We start from the raw sequence: 17,188 nt of genomic DNA, 5'->3' as shown, positions 1-17,188 counted from the left end.
CAAGTAGATGGTGGGGGTGGAGTCCGGTGCTTACCCAATGAAGAGCTCGTCGAAGATCGCTCTTGTGCTTCTGCTAGCAAGATACTTCTATTATGCCACGCAACCAAATTCTGTTAGCCAGAACTTACTTTCTTTGCGAGGACACGCCCATACATTTCTCAGAATTGGCCCTTAGAATTTCTGGTTTAACTAAAAACAGTATAGACCTTAAGAATCCTCAACTTTTGACATATAAAACATTGCTGTATAGAGCATGTGTGAATGTTATTAATAAACAAAAATTGTCACTTTTAATTTATATGGTTGATGCTTAAAACAAAAATTTCTGATATCAAACAAAAACACCTCTAGCGAGGGAAAGGGTCGTGACGATCGAACCTTCAACATACAAAACAAGGAAGAACGCTATAGTCGAGTACCTCGACTATCAGATACCCGTTACTCAGCTAAATGGAGATATGCAAGCAGCAAAGCGAGATTAAAATGCGCCACCTACCGGCGGTATACAGATTTAAGCGTTATGGGCGTTAGAGTGGGCGTGGCAAATTTTTTTTTGGATCAATCGATAGGTATCGACGAGACCAATACATTTCAGTTAAAATTTTTTATCTAGCATGAAAATTGTGGGCGTCACAGGTTTTTGCGGTTTGTGGGCGTTAAAGTGGGCGTGGCAAACTTTTTTTGAGTCAATCGATAGGTAATGACGAGACGAATACATTTCAGTTAAAATTTTTTATCTAGCATAAAAATTGTGGGCGTCACAGGTTTTCGCGGTTTGTGGGCGTGGCAAACTTTTTTTTAGGTCAATCGATAGGTATTGATGAGAACATTACATTTCAGTTAAAATTTTTATTCTAGCATCAAAACTGTAGGAGCCACAGTTTTGGGCGGTTTGTGGGCGTTAGAGTGGGCGTGGCACATTGCTGAAACAAACTTGCGCTGCGTAAGAAGCTCAGGAATCTGCACGCCAAATCTCAATAGCCTAGCTCTCATAGTTTCCGAGATCTCAGCGTTCATCCGGACAGACGGACAGACGGACATGGCTAGATCGACTCGGCTAGTGATCCTGATCAAGAATATATATACTTTATGGGGTCGGAAACGCTTCCTTCTGCCTGTTACATACTTTCCGACGAATCTAGTATACCCTTTTACTCTACGAGTAAGGGGTATAACTACTCTTATCAAATTTTTGTGACAAAACATAAAGGATATAAAAAAATCAAAGAGGCTACACTGAAAAGGGATTATTTGGCATGTTTGGAGTATTGGAAAAAACGTTGGCATGAGTGTATTTTATCGGGAAGAGATTACTTTAATGACGTTGTAATTGATTTAGAAGAACAAATAAAGATTTTTTATTTTAAAAACAAATTCACCTTACTTTTTGCCCACAGTACCATATACATTATAGGGTCGGAAACGGAATACATTTAATTAACATAATAAAAAAGAAATGGATCTGAAATATATTTTATTGTGTTCTGTAACACTATGGAACTGCTTATGTCGTGGAACTAAAGCTTCTTATATGGAACTGTTAAAATATTTTAAATGATTCCATGACCCTAAAATAGAGTTTGGATACGCACATATAAAATGTAATGCTTAGCCCGCGTTAGTTGTTCTTAACTGCTAAAAGTGGCAATTGTTTTGCTGCCAATTTCAAAAAAAATAAAAAATTGATTTAAAGAAACGTTTGCCCATAATTTTTAAACTATCGTATTTAGACAAATTACGTTAAGAAAACGTGCATGGTATTTTAAAATACATTTTTAACGACATGTAGCACAGGTGCAGCTTCACTAGTTCACATGCTTTTATAGCTGTCTTACCGCTAAACTAACAGGTTTTTCCAAAAGTGGTATAAGTTTCTTAATTACTTTACTTTACTTTTTAAAGTAGTTGCCTTTGAAAACTACCCCGGTGCGCTTCTGCATCTTGTTGTGCTGATCGAAAATATACATATATACTTTATAGGTTCGGAAACGTCTCCATCACTGCGTTGCAAACTTCCGACTGAAATCATAACACCCATAAAATTTCAAGGGTATAAACAGGGTACAAAAAAGAATAACAAGGAAAGTGGAACGGGATGTAAAATGCTTAGCAACGTAGTTGGCTTTTACCCTTTGGCCTAGCACTTTCTATTACTTCCCCTTACATCACACTTTTGTCAATATGGTGCTCAGTAAGTAGTTGAAATTAGAGAAATATTTCATGATTTCGATCCATTTAAAATTGTAGTCACCGAAGAGCTGGTCCGCAAGAAATCGGAGCACAATGAACGTCTAATTAGCACTCTGGAAGAAATTTCCTTGCATCAGGAGGATATCGAGGCCATAGAACACATTCAGAACTGGTGTCGCAACCTAAAAATCCTTCTCCTTCAATCCAATCTGATTACGCGCCTGGAGAACTTGCATAAATTAAAACGTTTGGAGTACCTTAATGTAGCCATCAATAATATTGAGAAGGTGGAGAACCTGGAGGGCTGCGAGTCTCTTAGCAAACTGGATCTTACTTTAAATTTTATAGGAGAACTAACCAGTTTGGAGTCGCTATGTGGCAATCACAATCTCCGTGAACTGGTACTCATTGGAAATCCTTGCGTGGACTATCCACAATACAGAAACTACGTGGTTGCGACTTTGCCGCAACTGAATACCTTGGATTGCATAGAGATAACGCCTTCGGAGCGTCTCCAAGCTTTGAGGGAACTACCCAAAAACCGTGCCATCATCGTCCAGAAGCAGGCGGATCAGGCTATAAGTCGGGATGAGCAGCGTATCCGGGTGGCGGAGCAACAGTCCGCCTTGGCGGATCGTTGTGCAGGAATAGACGATGAAGAGGAGCGCATCAAAACCTTCTGGCAAGCAAAGAGCGAGCACTGTCCGGAGATTCGCACGGAGATCGCCCGACAGCATCGGTTAGGCCGGGAGCGGCACGAAACCAAATCCCCGTTGGATCCACCGAAGCAAGAGCGCAATCTTTTTGCTCCCTGCGGAAGACCGTACAATCTGAACCAGGGCAAGCTGCCCTTTAAATTCCAGGACGAGGCCGATCATTACTTGCTCCAACTAGAAGTCTACAGGTAAGTTAAGCTAAACAAGAAAGGTAGCTAGCTTCGGCAAGCCGAACGCTTAAACGATGATTAAGATAGGGTCGCCCCATTTACATGCAATTAAAATCGTATTACTGAAACCGTATAAACCATAGATGCCATATTATAGAACTCTATGTTTATAACAAGAGAAAACGCTATAGTCGACGGCCTCGACTATTAGATACCCGTTACTCAGATATTGATAAAGCGCCACCTCTCGTTCATTCCCATCGGTTGTTTACGAGTAACGGGTATAAAAATAATTTTGACGATTTGAACAGATTTGTAAACTGAGGGACCGAGTCTTAATTTAAGAACAATATTCGTATTTAAAGAAGGTATTCTTCTTAAACTTTTTTCTTCAAATAAGAAACGTTTTTAAAATATAAATTAAATTAAATAATATACATTTTTAAATTAAAAAACTTTTCATAATTTATGGAATATTTGCTTACAAGAAACAACACGCTGCAAATATGTTTATTTTCACAATCTCTAAAAAACTTCATGTGCCCGATTTTGCATCTTTCGAATTATATGGTTAGTGTGTTTTCCTTATAAGTTGGGGTCGTGTGTTCGATTCGACTATCAGTTACCCAATACCCGTTACTCAGTAAATCAATTTAACGTTTAATTAATACAAATTTAAACCACTTTTTGCACACCGATAGATATTGTAATTGTTGTAAAATAAAATAAAATATAATTTACAATGATACACAAACTTTCGCGTTTTTTGTCACTATATAGTGCGCGTGACACCCGGCCGATGAAAACGTGGTTCTTATAGGCACGCGTTAAATCAACAGGCACCACACTGAACTTAGGGTTAAACGTTTTAAAGCGCTCATAACGGTTTATCTGAATTTATCTGAATACAATAGTTTACAAATTATGATTTGTCTTCTTTTTGCCACTATTGAAGTTGGTTTTTCAAAATCAGAAAAACCGACCTTTTTTCCAATGTTTAACTTTTGAGATCACGATGCTATGCACCTATCCAATATTAATATTTTATATATTGAAGTTGAAATTTTTTTATTTAATATACGCAACCAAATTGCTTAAAAATTTTTGATATCTATTTGATTTTTAAGTAAATACTATTAACAGAATAGACCGTATTATTATTTATTTTTGTAATAAATCTCTTATAATATATCTGCCCACAGACACCTGGATACCTCTCTAATTGATGTGGACGTTCAGACCACGTATACTAGAGTCACCGTAAAAAAAAAGATCTTCCAGATCGCCTACAGTGAGGAGGTCAAGCCGGAGGAGTCTACGGTGCTCCGTTCGCAGATAACAGGTCACCTTACGGTCAAACTTAAAAAACTAAAAATCAACGATCTACTGATCACCACGAAAAGTACGTCTAAAAGGTGAGTGTGCAAATTATACAAGGCCCATTTAAATATAAGGCTACCCTGCAGTACCGTTCATCGACTTTTTGGTAATGAATCATCGCAAAAAAATAATCACTAAGCCTAGTTTTGTTAAAATAAAAAATGGTGATGGTCTTAGCATTAGCATGCCAGTGAAAAAATTATATAAAAATAATCTCCGTTGTAACCTATGCTCACTGCATTTTCATCACGTATCATTTTAAACAAAGATATCGAGAAAAAAGGCTTGATGAGGGCGTCGGCTCTGCCGACATCGCAGTCGACTGAATGATTTTCAGCAGTGATGAATTGTGCAACTGCAGGGCACTTAAAAAATAATTTTTTTTTAATTGTTTTGCCCAGAGACATAAAATTTGACTAATCTCTAAATTCCCATGCTTACTTTTCTAGCTATGCCCGTTCTGATGATGCAAAAAAGGTCGAAAAATCCAAGGAAAGTCTCTGTGGAGTTGTGGACATCAGTAACATTTGTCCGCCCGACGATCTTCCCGAATTAATATGAATTTATTATTTAAAAATGGTTTATTTAAATATTTGTCTGTTTTGGTTTGTTTTCTCCAACCCTTCATCCTTCGTTTGTTTTGTTTGGTTTTATCGATCGATCAATTAGCTTCCTAGTAACCTCTTCAGCCCGATCGGATGTCTATATATACGCGCTTGTGTTTGTGTGAGTGTGTGTACATATACAATACATATATAAGTGTAGTTACATTCCCATATAACGTGAACCGTATTATAAAATAAAAATCACAAACGAAGAAAAAGAAACTGTGGTATATAATATTCTAACTTCCTTTTAAGATTTTTTTGTGAGTAAACCGTTAAATGCCAAATCAATGAAATCGTCTTTGATTAATGGCTACAAACGTAAAAAATCAAAAAGGATTTAATTCAGTTTAAACTTTTCTGTGGCAAAGTAAGACAGTATTTGGATTAAGGGGGATGTTTATTCGGGGGTTTATGGTCCTCTTAAATGGCTATACATAACCAGGGCCTAAGTCTTGCTCAAAAGTTTCACGGCTTCCGACTGCTGATTTGTTTTTAAAAGTTGCCTTTCATGTTGTATTTACAAAACATGATCATCGGGATTATCGGTACTTCTATCGCTTTTGTATACATATCTATATATATAAGTAAGTTGTGAAACTGCTATAAATTACAAGATACATAAAAAAATTGTTTCGATTTTATCTGAAAAAGTCGATTTTGTCCTGTGGAAAGTATGTGATGTTGTTGGGATTATTCATGGAGAGTCCTGTTTTATCTGAAATGATCATAGTTTATTTCTGTTTCGTTTCTTTGTTAAATGGATATAGCAACAATCTTGTATTCTCTCTCGCTCATATATTTCGGTATTTGTTTTTGCTTTTGCTTTTAGTTTGAATCTTTAAATAGTATTATAATCTAGCTGTGTTGTGTGCATTTTTTCTTCGGTTTGTTTTTGTTTTATTCTTTTATATATGTAAGTATTTCCACTTATATATTTAATTTATTCCGTATTTTGTTTGTTTTGCATTCGTTTAAGTCCATGGTTTTTTTCTTTATATCATGTTTTTGTTGGTTTCCCGTTTTTGGTTCTCATACAAAAATTGAACAAAGTAAAAATATTTCGAAAAAGCGTTGTTACTGTCTACTTCATTCCACTTTCTTTTTCTTTGTGTTGCTGTGGCTGTTGCTATCGCTGTTTTGGCCAGACTCAAAAACTTGGTTAACAATCAATATTCATAGTTGAAAAAACGAGGTAGGACATTGTTTTTTTAAATGTTTTTTTCTGTCTTGCTTCTTTCTATTCTACTTGGGTACGTATAATAAAGAACTAAATGAAATGAAGCGCCTCTAATAGATTGTGGCTTGCGTGGGCTGGGCGGTCTTGTCAAGTGTGAAATAAACTATAATTAAAAATACATATTTTGGTTATACCTCATAGACATGACTTACATACTTGTACGGTCAACTAAGCTAATAATTCTAAAATACATGCTCCGTCGCCTTGATTTTCCCTTACATGCCTCCCTCTCTTTCAAGCCATTTCTGTTTCTCATTCAATAACACAGCCAAAAATTTCCATCAACCATTTCTAGTTTGTCATAATGGGATCCTCCCGAGTAAAAGTCTCATACAAACTGGTGATCCATCACCTAAAGGTTCCGCGGTACAGCTAGGAATAAACCAATTGATGTTCGCCGACATTTTGAATTAAGTGACCTATATAATTTGACTTAACTTAAATATTTTTCTGAAACACTCTTAATACAAGACGATATTACTAAAAATAATCCCCATCTTAAACCATGGCCCATGTCTTCGGAATTTGACGTCCAAGTTTATTTTCCAAGATTCCCAAGAAATTGTGAAAAATTGAGAATTATAACTTTGTTGTTAAGTTCCAAAGACACGGGCAATGGTTAAAGATAGGGACTAATTGTTAGCAATGCCGTTTTGTATTGAGACTATGCTTCAGCAAAAATGTTTAAGAAAAGTAGAATTATGTAGGCCAAAAAATGTTTTTTTTTTATTTTTAGCTATATTACGGAATCTGTAGGTGATGGCACAAAAGTTTGTATGAGACTTTTACTCAAAAGGACCCAATTATCATGATAAAGTAGAAATGGTTTCTGGAAATTTAACAAAGTTAAATTTTGTGTTCCTGTGTTATTCTTTATTCCTTTCTTGCGGTAGACAATAAAATTAGGGAGTTCGCTTTTGTCTTGGTTTCAAAAAACCGAAAATTTGTTTTCTGGTCGGAATAAAATAGAAAACATGGGAGATCTTTTCTCGTGGCAACCGTTGGATCGGCTGAGACATGGGTGAACCCCCTTAAACCAACGACGGAAGCGTATTGAAAAAACCGATACAACTTAAGCTCACTCCTTTCCGCCTCCAAGTTACCAACAGCAAATGTGTGTGTTGTTGTGGGTTGTATGTGTTTTTTCTGACGTTCTGTTTTTTGTTGACTGTGCGTTGTTCAGCAATTGCAACCAGGTGCTATAGCCAGGGACCAGACCAAAAAATTGACTCTTAGACCCGTAGAATCTCGCACGCTTTGTTGTAACAAATGGCTATCCAGTCGGGCTGTGTGGCACCCCACTGGATCTGATTGACTTCGCCCTCGGCAGCTGTATAGGCTAAAATTGGATCCTCTATTGCACGTGGCATTTGTTGTATATCCCAGATCAGTGCTTGGTGATCATCACCGGCAGTGCAGATGTGACAGGAACTGAAATACGAAGTGCAATGCATACTGATGACGGAACAAATTACGTTTCACTGGAAACTCACCTATGCGGCGCCCACGCAATACCGTTGACGCACGCTCTGTGATTGCTCAGTCTTGCAACGGGTGTACAAGGAACACGAACATCTAAAATTATAACTTCGCACGAGTCCATGGCAACGGTGGCTAAATAGTTCGGATCCTGTTTGTTCCAGGCCAAGCGCAGCAGCGCCGTGTGGGCAGGATCCTAAAATGGTTATGTCAATAAATTGATCATCGTGTTTTACTCCATGCACTCTACCCACCTCATAGATAATGGTTGAATGCTCCAAATGGCGCAGATCAAACATGCGCACCGATCCATCAGCTCCCACCGAGGCGAACATGTCCCGACCGCCGCCTGCCCGCGAAAAGGCAATGTCGTAGACTTCCTTGTCGTGGGCAATCAGCTGCGTCTTCACGTGTCCTGCCACATAGACGCGGGCGTGCGGCTGTCCAGTCTCCAGTCCCCATATAGTGCAGGTGGTGTCTATTGAGGAGGTGCCAACCAGATTTGGATCTACCTCGTTCCAATCAAACGAGGTAAGCGGGGCGCAGAAGTCACTATTCTTGTTATTATTAAGAACGCATTCAAGACGTGTGTCTGGTTCGCCGGCACGCCACACCCGCAAATAGTCTCCGCTGGTGGCCAACAGATCGGGATAGACGCCTTTGGAGTCCGGTATCCACATGATCTTAGTTGTCGGATATGGATGGTCAAAGGTGCTAGTTCGGAAAAGAACAAATTAGAAAGTAAGCAAGGGTAATTTAGGACAATGCTTAAATACCTAAAATGCAAAATGTGGTTGTGGCTATAGGCTAAAATTAAAAAAAAAACGGAAATTGGCGATAAGTAACCCAACTTTCCAATCTTCTGTATAACAAAACACTTATTTTTAAGGGGCCTTCTCCAATTAGAATTGAAGCTGTGAAGACGACTTATTTTTCAAAGCGCAAATATTTCACAACACAATCTTTTTTAAAAGTCGGACCGGCTTGCCGAAAATAGTTTCCTTCTTTAGTTGAATTTTGGTGGGTTACTCCTATCAGTTTGTTTATGAATGTACAGAAATCTGCATCAATGCGCAAAACAATATTGTAAGTGTAGTCGGATATATAAACGCGATGTCTTCAAAAATTATTTTCATCTTTTAATAAATTAACAAAATGTCAACACAAAAAAAAGGTATTAAAGTTATTATACCAAATCTAATTCTTACGCAGCGCAAGTTTGTTTCAGCAAAGTGCCACGAACACTTAACGCCAACAAACGCATAACGCTAGTCTGACGGCGCCCACACTTACAAAAACGTTTTAAAAAGGGTGTTTTGTTTCGTCTATCAATGGCCAACAAGTCAAAAATTTCACTGATATGTGAGTCACTTCGGGGATCGAAACAGTCGCTTTGCCGGTTGCATATCTCCGTACCTACATATGAAGCCCAAGTTGTTTTCAGCCGATTATCACGTCCACTCTAACGCCCATAACGCTAAGTTCGATCTACTCCCACATTTTTGAATCTAGAGAGTTAAAATTGGACATTCAGATTCTCCTAGAGCATTTGAGCCTACAAATTGCAAAATTTTAGGCACCCACATTTTTAAAGATTTTATGTAAATTTTATTTAATTTGTCAAGATCTATTGACGTGCCAAAAGTTAATTATTTATTTATTTATTTATTTATTTATTTATTTCGCCAACAGTTGGTACCTTAACTGGCTACTTGTATATTACTAAACTAAATACTAAGGGACGAAAGGTAATTGTAAAGGGTTTTCTTAATTAATTCCCTAGGAGAGCATGGGTCCAGCCGCATGTGAGATGGAAGTTTGTTCCAGTAGAACAAGGCTCTACACAGAGGCTCATTAAAAGCATAGTTAGCTCTATATGCCGGAATAAAAAAGGGTTCAAATGACCTTAAAGACCTACCAGGTACGGAAAAGCCTATGCTACTCAGCAATGCAGGGCAGTCTATTTTGGAGGACAGCAGGTCACAAATAAAAACTAGTGCGCTAGTTGTTCTACGATCTTGTAGGGAAGAAAGGTGCACAAGACGACATTTCGCAGAGTAAGAGGGAACCGGGTCATTAAAGTTTAGAGAAAGAAGGGCAAAAGATAGGAATTTTTTTTGAACACGCTCAATACGATTGATGTGTGTAGTTCCAGTCGGACTCCAGACAAACGAAGCATATTCCAATCTGGACCTAATGAACGAAGAAAATAGGCTTAGTTTCGTGTACGGATCTTTAAATTGCGTGGAATTTCGTTTTACAAAACCATACATAGCGTATGCCTTTGGAATTATGTAGTTTATGTGATCCATGAAAGTAAATTTGGTATCAAACATAACTCCTAGGTCCAGTGATTCATTTCTTAAGGAAAGAACATGGGAACTAATGGAATAAGAGCTAAGGACATTAATTAATCGTTTGCTGTACCTAACGTAGAAACATTTTGACACGTTCAGAGGCAACTTATTACGAGAACACCAATTTCCCACATTTACTAGGTCATTTTGAAGAAGTTCACTATCGGAGATTGAATTCACAGACCTAAATATTTTAAGATCGTCCGCAAACAACAGGAATTCAGAATTTGTTATGCAATAGCTTAAATCATTAATGAAGATGATGAATAGAAACGGACCCAAAGCACTTCCCTGAGGAAGGCCAGAAGTAGCCACATACGGGTTTGAGAAAACACCATTGCACTCTACTCTATAAATCCGCCCATCTAAATAAGATTTAAACCAATTTAATATTGATGAATGAAATCCCAATTTCTGCAATTTTGCCAATAAAGCATTATGGGAGACTTTGTCAAATGCTTTGGCGAAGTCGGTGTAGACTACATCAACTTGATGATGACTGATAAACGAGTGGATGCAAAAAAGATTAAACGTAGCTAAGTTAGTGGTAGTTGACCTTCCAGGCATAAAACCATGTTGGTTAGGACTGATGATCCGACCAGCAAGAAAAGTTAGCTGCTTAGCTACAATTCGTTCAAACATTTTTGAAACATTACTTAGCTTTGCAATTGGCCTATAATTTGAAACAATGTTTTTGTGACCAGACTTGAATATAGGAGAAACTGTGGCAAGTTTCCATCTATGCGCAAATACGCCAGTGGAAAGAGACTTGTTGAAGATCATTTTTAGGGGCTCACAAAGAACACCTATACAGTTTTTCAAAATAAATGGAGAAAGGCCATCGCAGTCTAATTTTCCTGAGTCGTTAAAACTCTCAGCCGCCATATGACAGTCCAAATCAGTAACATCTAAGCACCCAATATTTAGCATCGTGGCAATGGCACCGAGTGAATCATCGTCATTCCACAGCGAGCTCGGTTCAAAGTTAGATACAAAATACTTAGCAAATAGATTAGCGACCCCAATATCAGAAGAAGCTGAAAGACTTTCATATGACATATGGGAAGGAAAGTAGGAGGTTGTACGTTTAGAATTGATAAAGTGCCAGAATGACTTAGGATTGGTAATTAGTTTACACTCTATATCAGCAATATATTGGCTGTATAAGAATTTATTGAGGAACTCAAACTCACGCTTATGTTGTTTGTACCGATCAAAGTCGGCAGCTTCACCGCTTTCTATGTAGCGCTTATAGAATTTATTTCGGAGATTTTTGTATTTTTTTTAGTCCTTGTGTGTACCATGGTAGTCTATAAGAACTTTGAACTCTAGTTTTAGCATATCTGCCTATAATAGTAGAGAGAAAAGATATAAAAACTTCATAGGTTGTATTCACATCCGCATGCGAGAGGACTTCCGCCCATCTGATATTAGAAATATCACTACGGATAGAATCTAAACTGCTAGAATTAATATAGGTAAGAGGCAAGCGAGAATTATTTGGAGAGAAAATATAACAAGTAATTAAAATTAATAGGGGCTTGTGATGAGCATCACACGCGGCTAGCGGATTATCGCTGCAGCATAGAGTAAGGCATAAATCAGGGTGTACAAAAATTAGATCTAGAAGCTTATTTAAGTTATTAAAAACATGGTTAATCTGGACTAATCCCATACTAAGAAGCTCATCGATGACTAAGATTTCATGAGGAAGATGCAGATTACTGGGAACCATTGCTGAAGACTCAAGATCATGAGCCCACACGAGCGAAGATAGGTTGAAGTCGCCCAAAACACATATATATTGGCCATCTTCCAGCTCCTGGTATAGGTGGGCAATGTTGTCAACATGCGCTTTATATAAATCAAAACTGCTGCTTGGGGGTATGTATGATACTGTCAGGAAAATTGTTTCCATCGGACCAGCGAGAGATACACAGAGTTGGTCGAGCAGAGAATCCTCGTTCTGGAGACAAATAGCAATGCAACGCAGCTCACGCCGCACAGCAATTAAAACTCCGCCACCTCTGGAGCATCGTGTTTTAACGGAATCTCGATCCTTACGGAACACATGATAAAGATTTGTATCGAAGAATTCATTATCGAAGAAATCCATGTTGAGCCAGGTTTCAACAAAAATGATGACGTCATGATCACCATGAGACGTTGCCTGGAAAAGGGATTGAGCTTTCGTACGCATACCACCGATATTTTGAAAATAAATATTGAAATTTGTATTGTTAGCGCATATCCGGTCATCCATGGTCATGCTATCAATAACTGGTCCAGCATCATGGCCCGAATCCGTAAGAGGCCTCGCTGGGATTTTATCATAATTAATAAAATTATTTGTAAGAACCTTCAGTAAAGTAGTGGTACGGATACGAATAGGCTGGTGATCGGCGCTCCAAATATTAGGTGGGCAGTCAATATTAGCATTCAAGATATAACTGCACGCAGGTGAATCCACTCCTGGTAATAATGAGCGAGAACGTTCTACAGCAGCCGCAGTCCATTGTTGTTGTTGATGGCGAAAGCATCTCCAAAGAGCACCTTCAGAGAGAGCACTCTGAGAGAGTTGTTGTAGAAAGTCGAACGTCAGAAAGGTAGAGACGGAGAGCGCATGACTATTAGGCGATGAAGAGTAAGAATCCACCCGATTTTCTAGGTAATTCCGGAGAGAGACGCCAGATGATGAGAGCGCAACTCCGAGGAGCGCGCCGATATTAGAGCCAGGCGGACGGCGAATGTCGCGCACAGCGGACAACAAAAGCTCCAGCTGATGTTGTTGACGGTGCAACGGGAGAGAGGCGCAAGATGATGAGAGCGCAACTCCGAGGAGCGCGCCGATATTAGAGCCAGGCGGACGGCGAATGTCGCGCACAGCGGACAACAAAAGCTCCAGCTGATGTTGTTGACGGTGCAACGGGAGAGAGGCGCAAGATGATGAGAGCGCAACTCCGAGGAGCGCGCCGATATTAGTACCAGGTGGACTGCGAACGTCTCGCAAAGCAAACAACAAAAGCTCCGGCTGATGTTGTTGATGAAGCATCAGGAGAGCCACGGAAAGTGATGTGAGCGCAACTCCGAGGAGCGTGCCGATATTCAAGCCAGGCGGACGGCGAATGTCGCACAAAGTGGACAACAAAAGCTCCGGCTGATGTTGTTGATGGTGCGTTAGGAGAGAGTCAGAAGATGAAGAGAGCGCAGTGAGAAACGCAAGCAGCTGCCGATGTTGTTGCGAAAACGACTCCGACAAATGAGGAAAGGCTTGCAGACGATGTCCCGCAAAAGTATCGACGCCAGTGGCGTCGAACACTAGGGGTTTTTTGACGGCTGACTTGATGATGAAGTTGGTCCAGGCTCCGGCAAATTAGATAAAATTCCATCCCCTACCACAGTGGCCCGCTCTCTATGAATAAATCTTTTGACCTTAACTGAGTTCGGCCAGAAATCGTTTTTGAAGACTATATCGTAAAGCTGATCAGGGATACCAAGCTTGAAATTTACAAATTTTAAAGTTTGAACGTCGACATCTTTTTTTACAAGCTTTGCACAAGTGAGAGAACTAGCATCCACCTTAAGCTTGGTGGACACATATTTTAAAACAGCATTCGGATCTGTATCAGTTGCAAACTTTCCGACATGCAAAAATTTCTTGGTCGGCAAAACATGAAGGTCTTCAGCATTAGGAGCCACTCCAACAACATGTTTATTGGGCTTGTTGTTGTTCCTTCTCCTCTTATTTCGTACTTGTATGAAATTTCCTCTCTCCATATCCAGAGCATGATTAGAAGGGTCAACGACCGCGGAAGCCGTAGCAGCAGCAGCCGCATATGACAGGGGAGCTGCAGCTACGTTGGTAGGCCTCGGTAGACGAGGTTTCGGATTTACATTCTGATGCAATGCATCATCTTTAGGGGGGAACGCCTCCATGAATTTATTTTGAAGGCCCTGATATAAGCGCTCCAGGGCTTTCAATTTTTCATCGAATTCATCTATTTTAGAATGCGAATCATTCGCAACCACACAGCTATCACATTGCCATAGTATATTTGGATTTAATAAGAGTTTGAGCACATCATCCGGTAGGGCTACGCAAGAAGTATGATAGGCGCGACGGCACAAAGAAGAGCAGCGAACAGCATCCGAAGCGCGAAGCTGGGCCAATGTAACATCGGTTTTGCACTCGGGACAGCGGGGAAGTAACATAGCGAGAATTTAAGCACGTCTGGACGCAAAGAAAGCTAGATGACTTACATCGAACCATTAGTTAATAAGTTACATTGGTTAGCTGACTAACGGAATATGATAGACGAGGCATCTTAAAGAATGTATCGTAACATCATTTAAATTTGTTGGTAATGGCAATCAATCTTTTAGTTTTCGCTAGAATCACCTAGTAAGATATTGCTGTGGAAGGCAGTCCACGTAGTGTGCAACACGTAACTTCTAAACTACTAAAGCTACTTGATGTATATGTCAAAAATGTCAAATGTATTTTGAAAAAACCATGCATGCCCTCTTAACGCAATTTGTCCAAAAACCTTGTTTGAAAATTATGCGTATCCAACTCTATTTTAGGGTCATAGAATCATTTAAATTGTGTTAAACAGCTCGATTACAATAATGTTTGCTTTACGATTTTTGAAAACGCGTTTTAGCTATAAATATCTAAATCTTATGTTATCTGTGTTTATGTTTATTGTGCTGTACATATGTCGTTAGAAGGTATTTTGGAATCCTATACGCAATCACTAAATTTTTTCAAATATAGTTTGCAAATTATGGGAATAGGGATTTTTTGGGACACTTTTTTGTGTTCAAATCGGGTTTAAGCGATTTCTATATAATTCTGTAACTTTGGGCCGAATTTGTAAATTTAAGATAGTCGCTCGATTTACCTCTTAGCACTAAATTCGCTTGTGTCCTCGTCCAGGCTGATGATCTGCACCTTGTTGTTGTACTCCTCGATGAAGCTGCCCAGTGCGAGTCGGAATCGCTTATCAGGCCGGACACTCCAGTTCATGGAGTACAGTGGCCATGGTGCGAGATACTTATAGATCTCCTTGCGCTTACCGGCGGTAGATGACATAACTGTGGATTGTGAAAGGATCTGTATGAGGATCTGATTGAAGGACTGGGATTCAGAATCGGCATCGAGAACCCACCTGAACTGTGTGATGGGAAACCCAGACCAAGGTGATGATAAAGACTTAGATGGCCAGGTGCTGTTGAGTTTCCTCAAGGCCGTTTCGCTGGTGGGTAGTTGACTAAAAAACACCGACCCCCGTAGACGACAATGTTGGTGGCGATGATAATAATGACCACCTAGAGCAGCGGACAACTTAACAAAACGTCATGGAATGGGAAATAAAGATGCTCGCTGGCCACTGTCATTTGCACACTCTACCAGCTTTTCTTTTGGCTTTTCTCGTAGCTATCCCTTTTTTCCGTAATTCACTTCATTTTTTGTTCTGGCAGTGCCGCCAGCTTGGCCGTTTTCCGGCTAGAGTTCGACAGTTCGCCGGCGTTTTTCCGACCAAATTAGAGGCTGGAGAACACAAATCAGACTCTTCGGAATAAACAGGGCGAGCAAATCAATCCAACGGCGTGAACATATCGGCTGCAACGCGTCTGTTTAGCCAGCAATTTAATATATTCCCGGCACTCCGGAAAAGTTGGCAGCACTGAAACGTAATGCGACGCGACAATTCGTTTGTGTGGCCTTTGTATTCGCAAATTGCGGCAGGTTTACCTATTCCGTTGACAAACAATTAGCCAAACGCAATTCACTGGGGCGGCTCACCGGCGGTTAAAGGCGTTATAACAGGAGGAATTGGTAACAGAAGAACTTTTAACAGAATCTATTCGCCAGATTTTTCACACAAAAACTAGAGCTGGTCAAGCAATCAATAGCCCTATCAAAGGTATCGATACTTTTAAACATCGCGTTATCGATACTTCCGATTTCAATAATTTGTTCTTAAAATAACTGGGGTATTCGCAAAATTTTAACATACCAGCATGAGATCTACTCTAAATGTCACCAATAACTCCTTTTATTTTTAAACTCGCCCACAGCCCCTTCCCTCAGTGTTCATCCGTATTAAATGGTTGGAATTTCTGACGAATGTTGAATTCCAATTTTCACAGCGCACATCTAACATCCGGTAACAGCTGACTTGAACAGCTGCTCATAGTCTAATTTCACGACATCGTTTGGATAATTCATTATAGCATTTAATCACCCTATTTTCAACGATCAGGAGCTCCATTTTTGCAGTTCGCCTTACCAAAGCTTAACTTTAAAAGCCAAAAATATATACAGGTTTGCCGCTCCTAAAATTTCCCAGTAATAGCTTCTGCTCACAGATGATCGGCCATTACAAACCAAAACCAAAAAGAAGAAAACTTAGAAGTTGATTTTTCCTGAAAATAACACCAAACAAGAAAGAACGCTATAGTCGACTTCCTCGACTGTCAGTTACCCGTTACACAATTAAAGAGATCGCAAGGGAGATGGAGATATGCAAGCATCAAAGCGCATTATTCTATAACATAACTTTTTAATGAATGGTCCGATTTGAACCATTTGTAGATAGGTATTGACAATAAAAAAAACTCCCATTTATACTTTTACAAAATCTTTAAAAATGCGGGCGCCAGACAGATTTTAACGTTGTGGGCTTTTGTGAATGTTATACCCTATTCAAGCAGAGGGGCTTCCCGCTTCAGCGACCAAATTCCGCTTCTGCGACTTTTCCTTCTATAAGACGTGTTAGAAAGAGTGGAGAAAACTCGCTTCGGCGGATAACAGGACCGAACACACTAATCGATTCAGTAATTCTGTTTTTTATTCACTATTTTTGTTACTAATTTAGGTTATTTGAAGGAAATTGTTGTTGGTGCAGGACCAAGGAGCCTTCTAACGGCTTGAAACTCAGCAATGGATCTCATCATAAAATAAAATATTGCTATCCTTTTTTTTAAGGAAATGACCAAGCCTCAGTTTATGTCATTGGCAAGACCTGGCACCAAAACGTTCATT

The 17,188-nt window shown here is 39.4% G+C and overlaps 2 protein-coding genes across 4 annotated transcripts; one reads left to right on the top strand and one right to left on the bottom strand.

The window, feature by feature from the left end:
* The first annotated feature begins 2,035 nt into the window (after positions 1-2,035).
* Positions 2,036-5,076, top strand: tilB (touch insensitive larva B). Its single transcript, XM_017068258.4, has 4 exons — positions 2,036-2,191; positions 2,248-3,094; positions 4,279-4,491; positions 4,906-5,076. The coding sequence occupies exons 1-4, from the start codon at positions 2,182-2,184 to the stop codon at positions 5,015-5,017; spliced, it is 1,182 nt and encodes a 393-aa protein (XP_016923747.2). The 5' UTR covers positions 2,036-2,181; the 3' UTR covers positions 5,018-5,076.
* Positions 5,077-7,152: 2,076 nt separating this feature from the next.
* wap (DDB1 and CUL4 associated factor wap) lies at positions 7,153-16,053 on the bottom strand. 3 transcript variants are annotated; one of them, XM_017068260.4, is made up of 6 exons: positions 15,896-16,053; positions 15,309-15,827; positions 15,042-15,234; positions 8,035-8,494; positions 7,795-7,976; positions 7,153-7,732 (listed from the first exon to the last, which is right to left on the bottom strand). In XM_017068260.4, the coding sequence occupies exons 3-6, from the start codon at positions 15,230-15,232 to the stop codon at positions 7,534-7,536; spliced, it is 1,032 nt and encodes a 343-aa protein (XP_016923749.1). In that variant the 5' UTR covers positions 15,233-15,234; positions 15,309-15,827; positions 15,896-16,053; the 3' UTR covers positions 7,153-7,533. The 3 variants fall into 3 exon arrangements, with proteins under 3 accessions (XP_016923749.1, XP_016923750.1, XP_036675890.1); XM_017068261.4 differs by having other exon boundaries at positions 15,042-15,253; positions 15,309-16,050; XM_036819995.3 differs by having other exon boundaries at positions 15,309-16,049.
* Between the last annotated feature and the right edge of the window lie 1,135 nt (positions 16,054-17,188).

Source organism: Drosophila suzukii, chromosome X (genome assembly GCF_043229965.1).
Source record: "Drosophila suzukii chromosome X, CBGP_Dsuzu_IsoJpt1.0, whole genome shotgun sequence".
Lineage (NCBI taxonomy): Eukaryota > Metazoa > Arthropoda > Insecta > Diptera > Drosophilidae > Drosophila > Drosophila suzukii.
Note: the sequence above shows the minus strand (reverse complement) of the source record. Positions and strands in the feature narration are given on the sequence as shown.

Coding starts and splice junctions, on each gene's coding strand:
- tilB (XM_017068258.4), top strand. Junction 3,095..4,278: donor CTCCAACTAGAAGTCTACAG/GTAAGTTAAGCT, acceptor ATCTGCCCACAG/ACACCTGGATACCTCTCTAA. Junction 4,492..4,905: donor ACGAAAAGTACGTCTAAAAG/GTGAGTGTGCAA, acceptor TTACTTTTCTAG/CTATGCCCGTTCTGATGATG.
- wap (XM_017068260.4), bottom strand. CDS start 15,232: ATGTCATCTACCGCCGGTAAGCGCAAGGAGATCTATAAGTATCTCGCA. Junction 8,495..15,041: donor AGCGAATTTAGTGCTAAGAG/GTAAATCGAGCG, acceptor TTTCCGAACTAG/CACCTTTGACCATCCATATC. Junction 7,977..8,034: donor ATTCAACCATTATCTATGAG/GTGGGTAGAGTG, acceptor TAACCATTTTAG/GATCCTGCCCACACGGCGCT.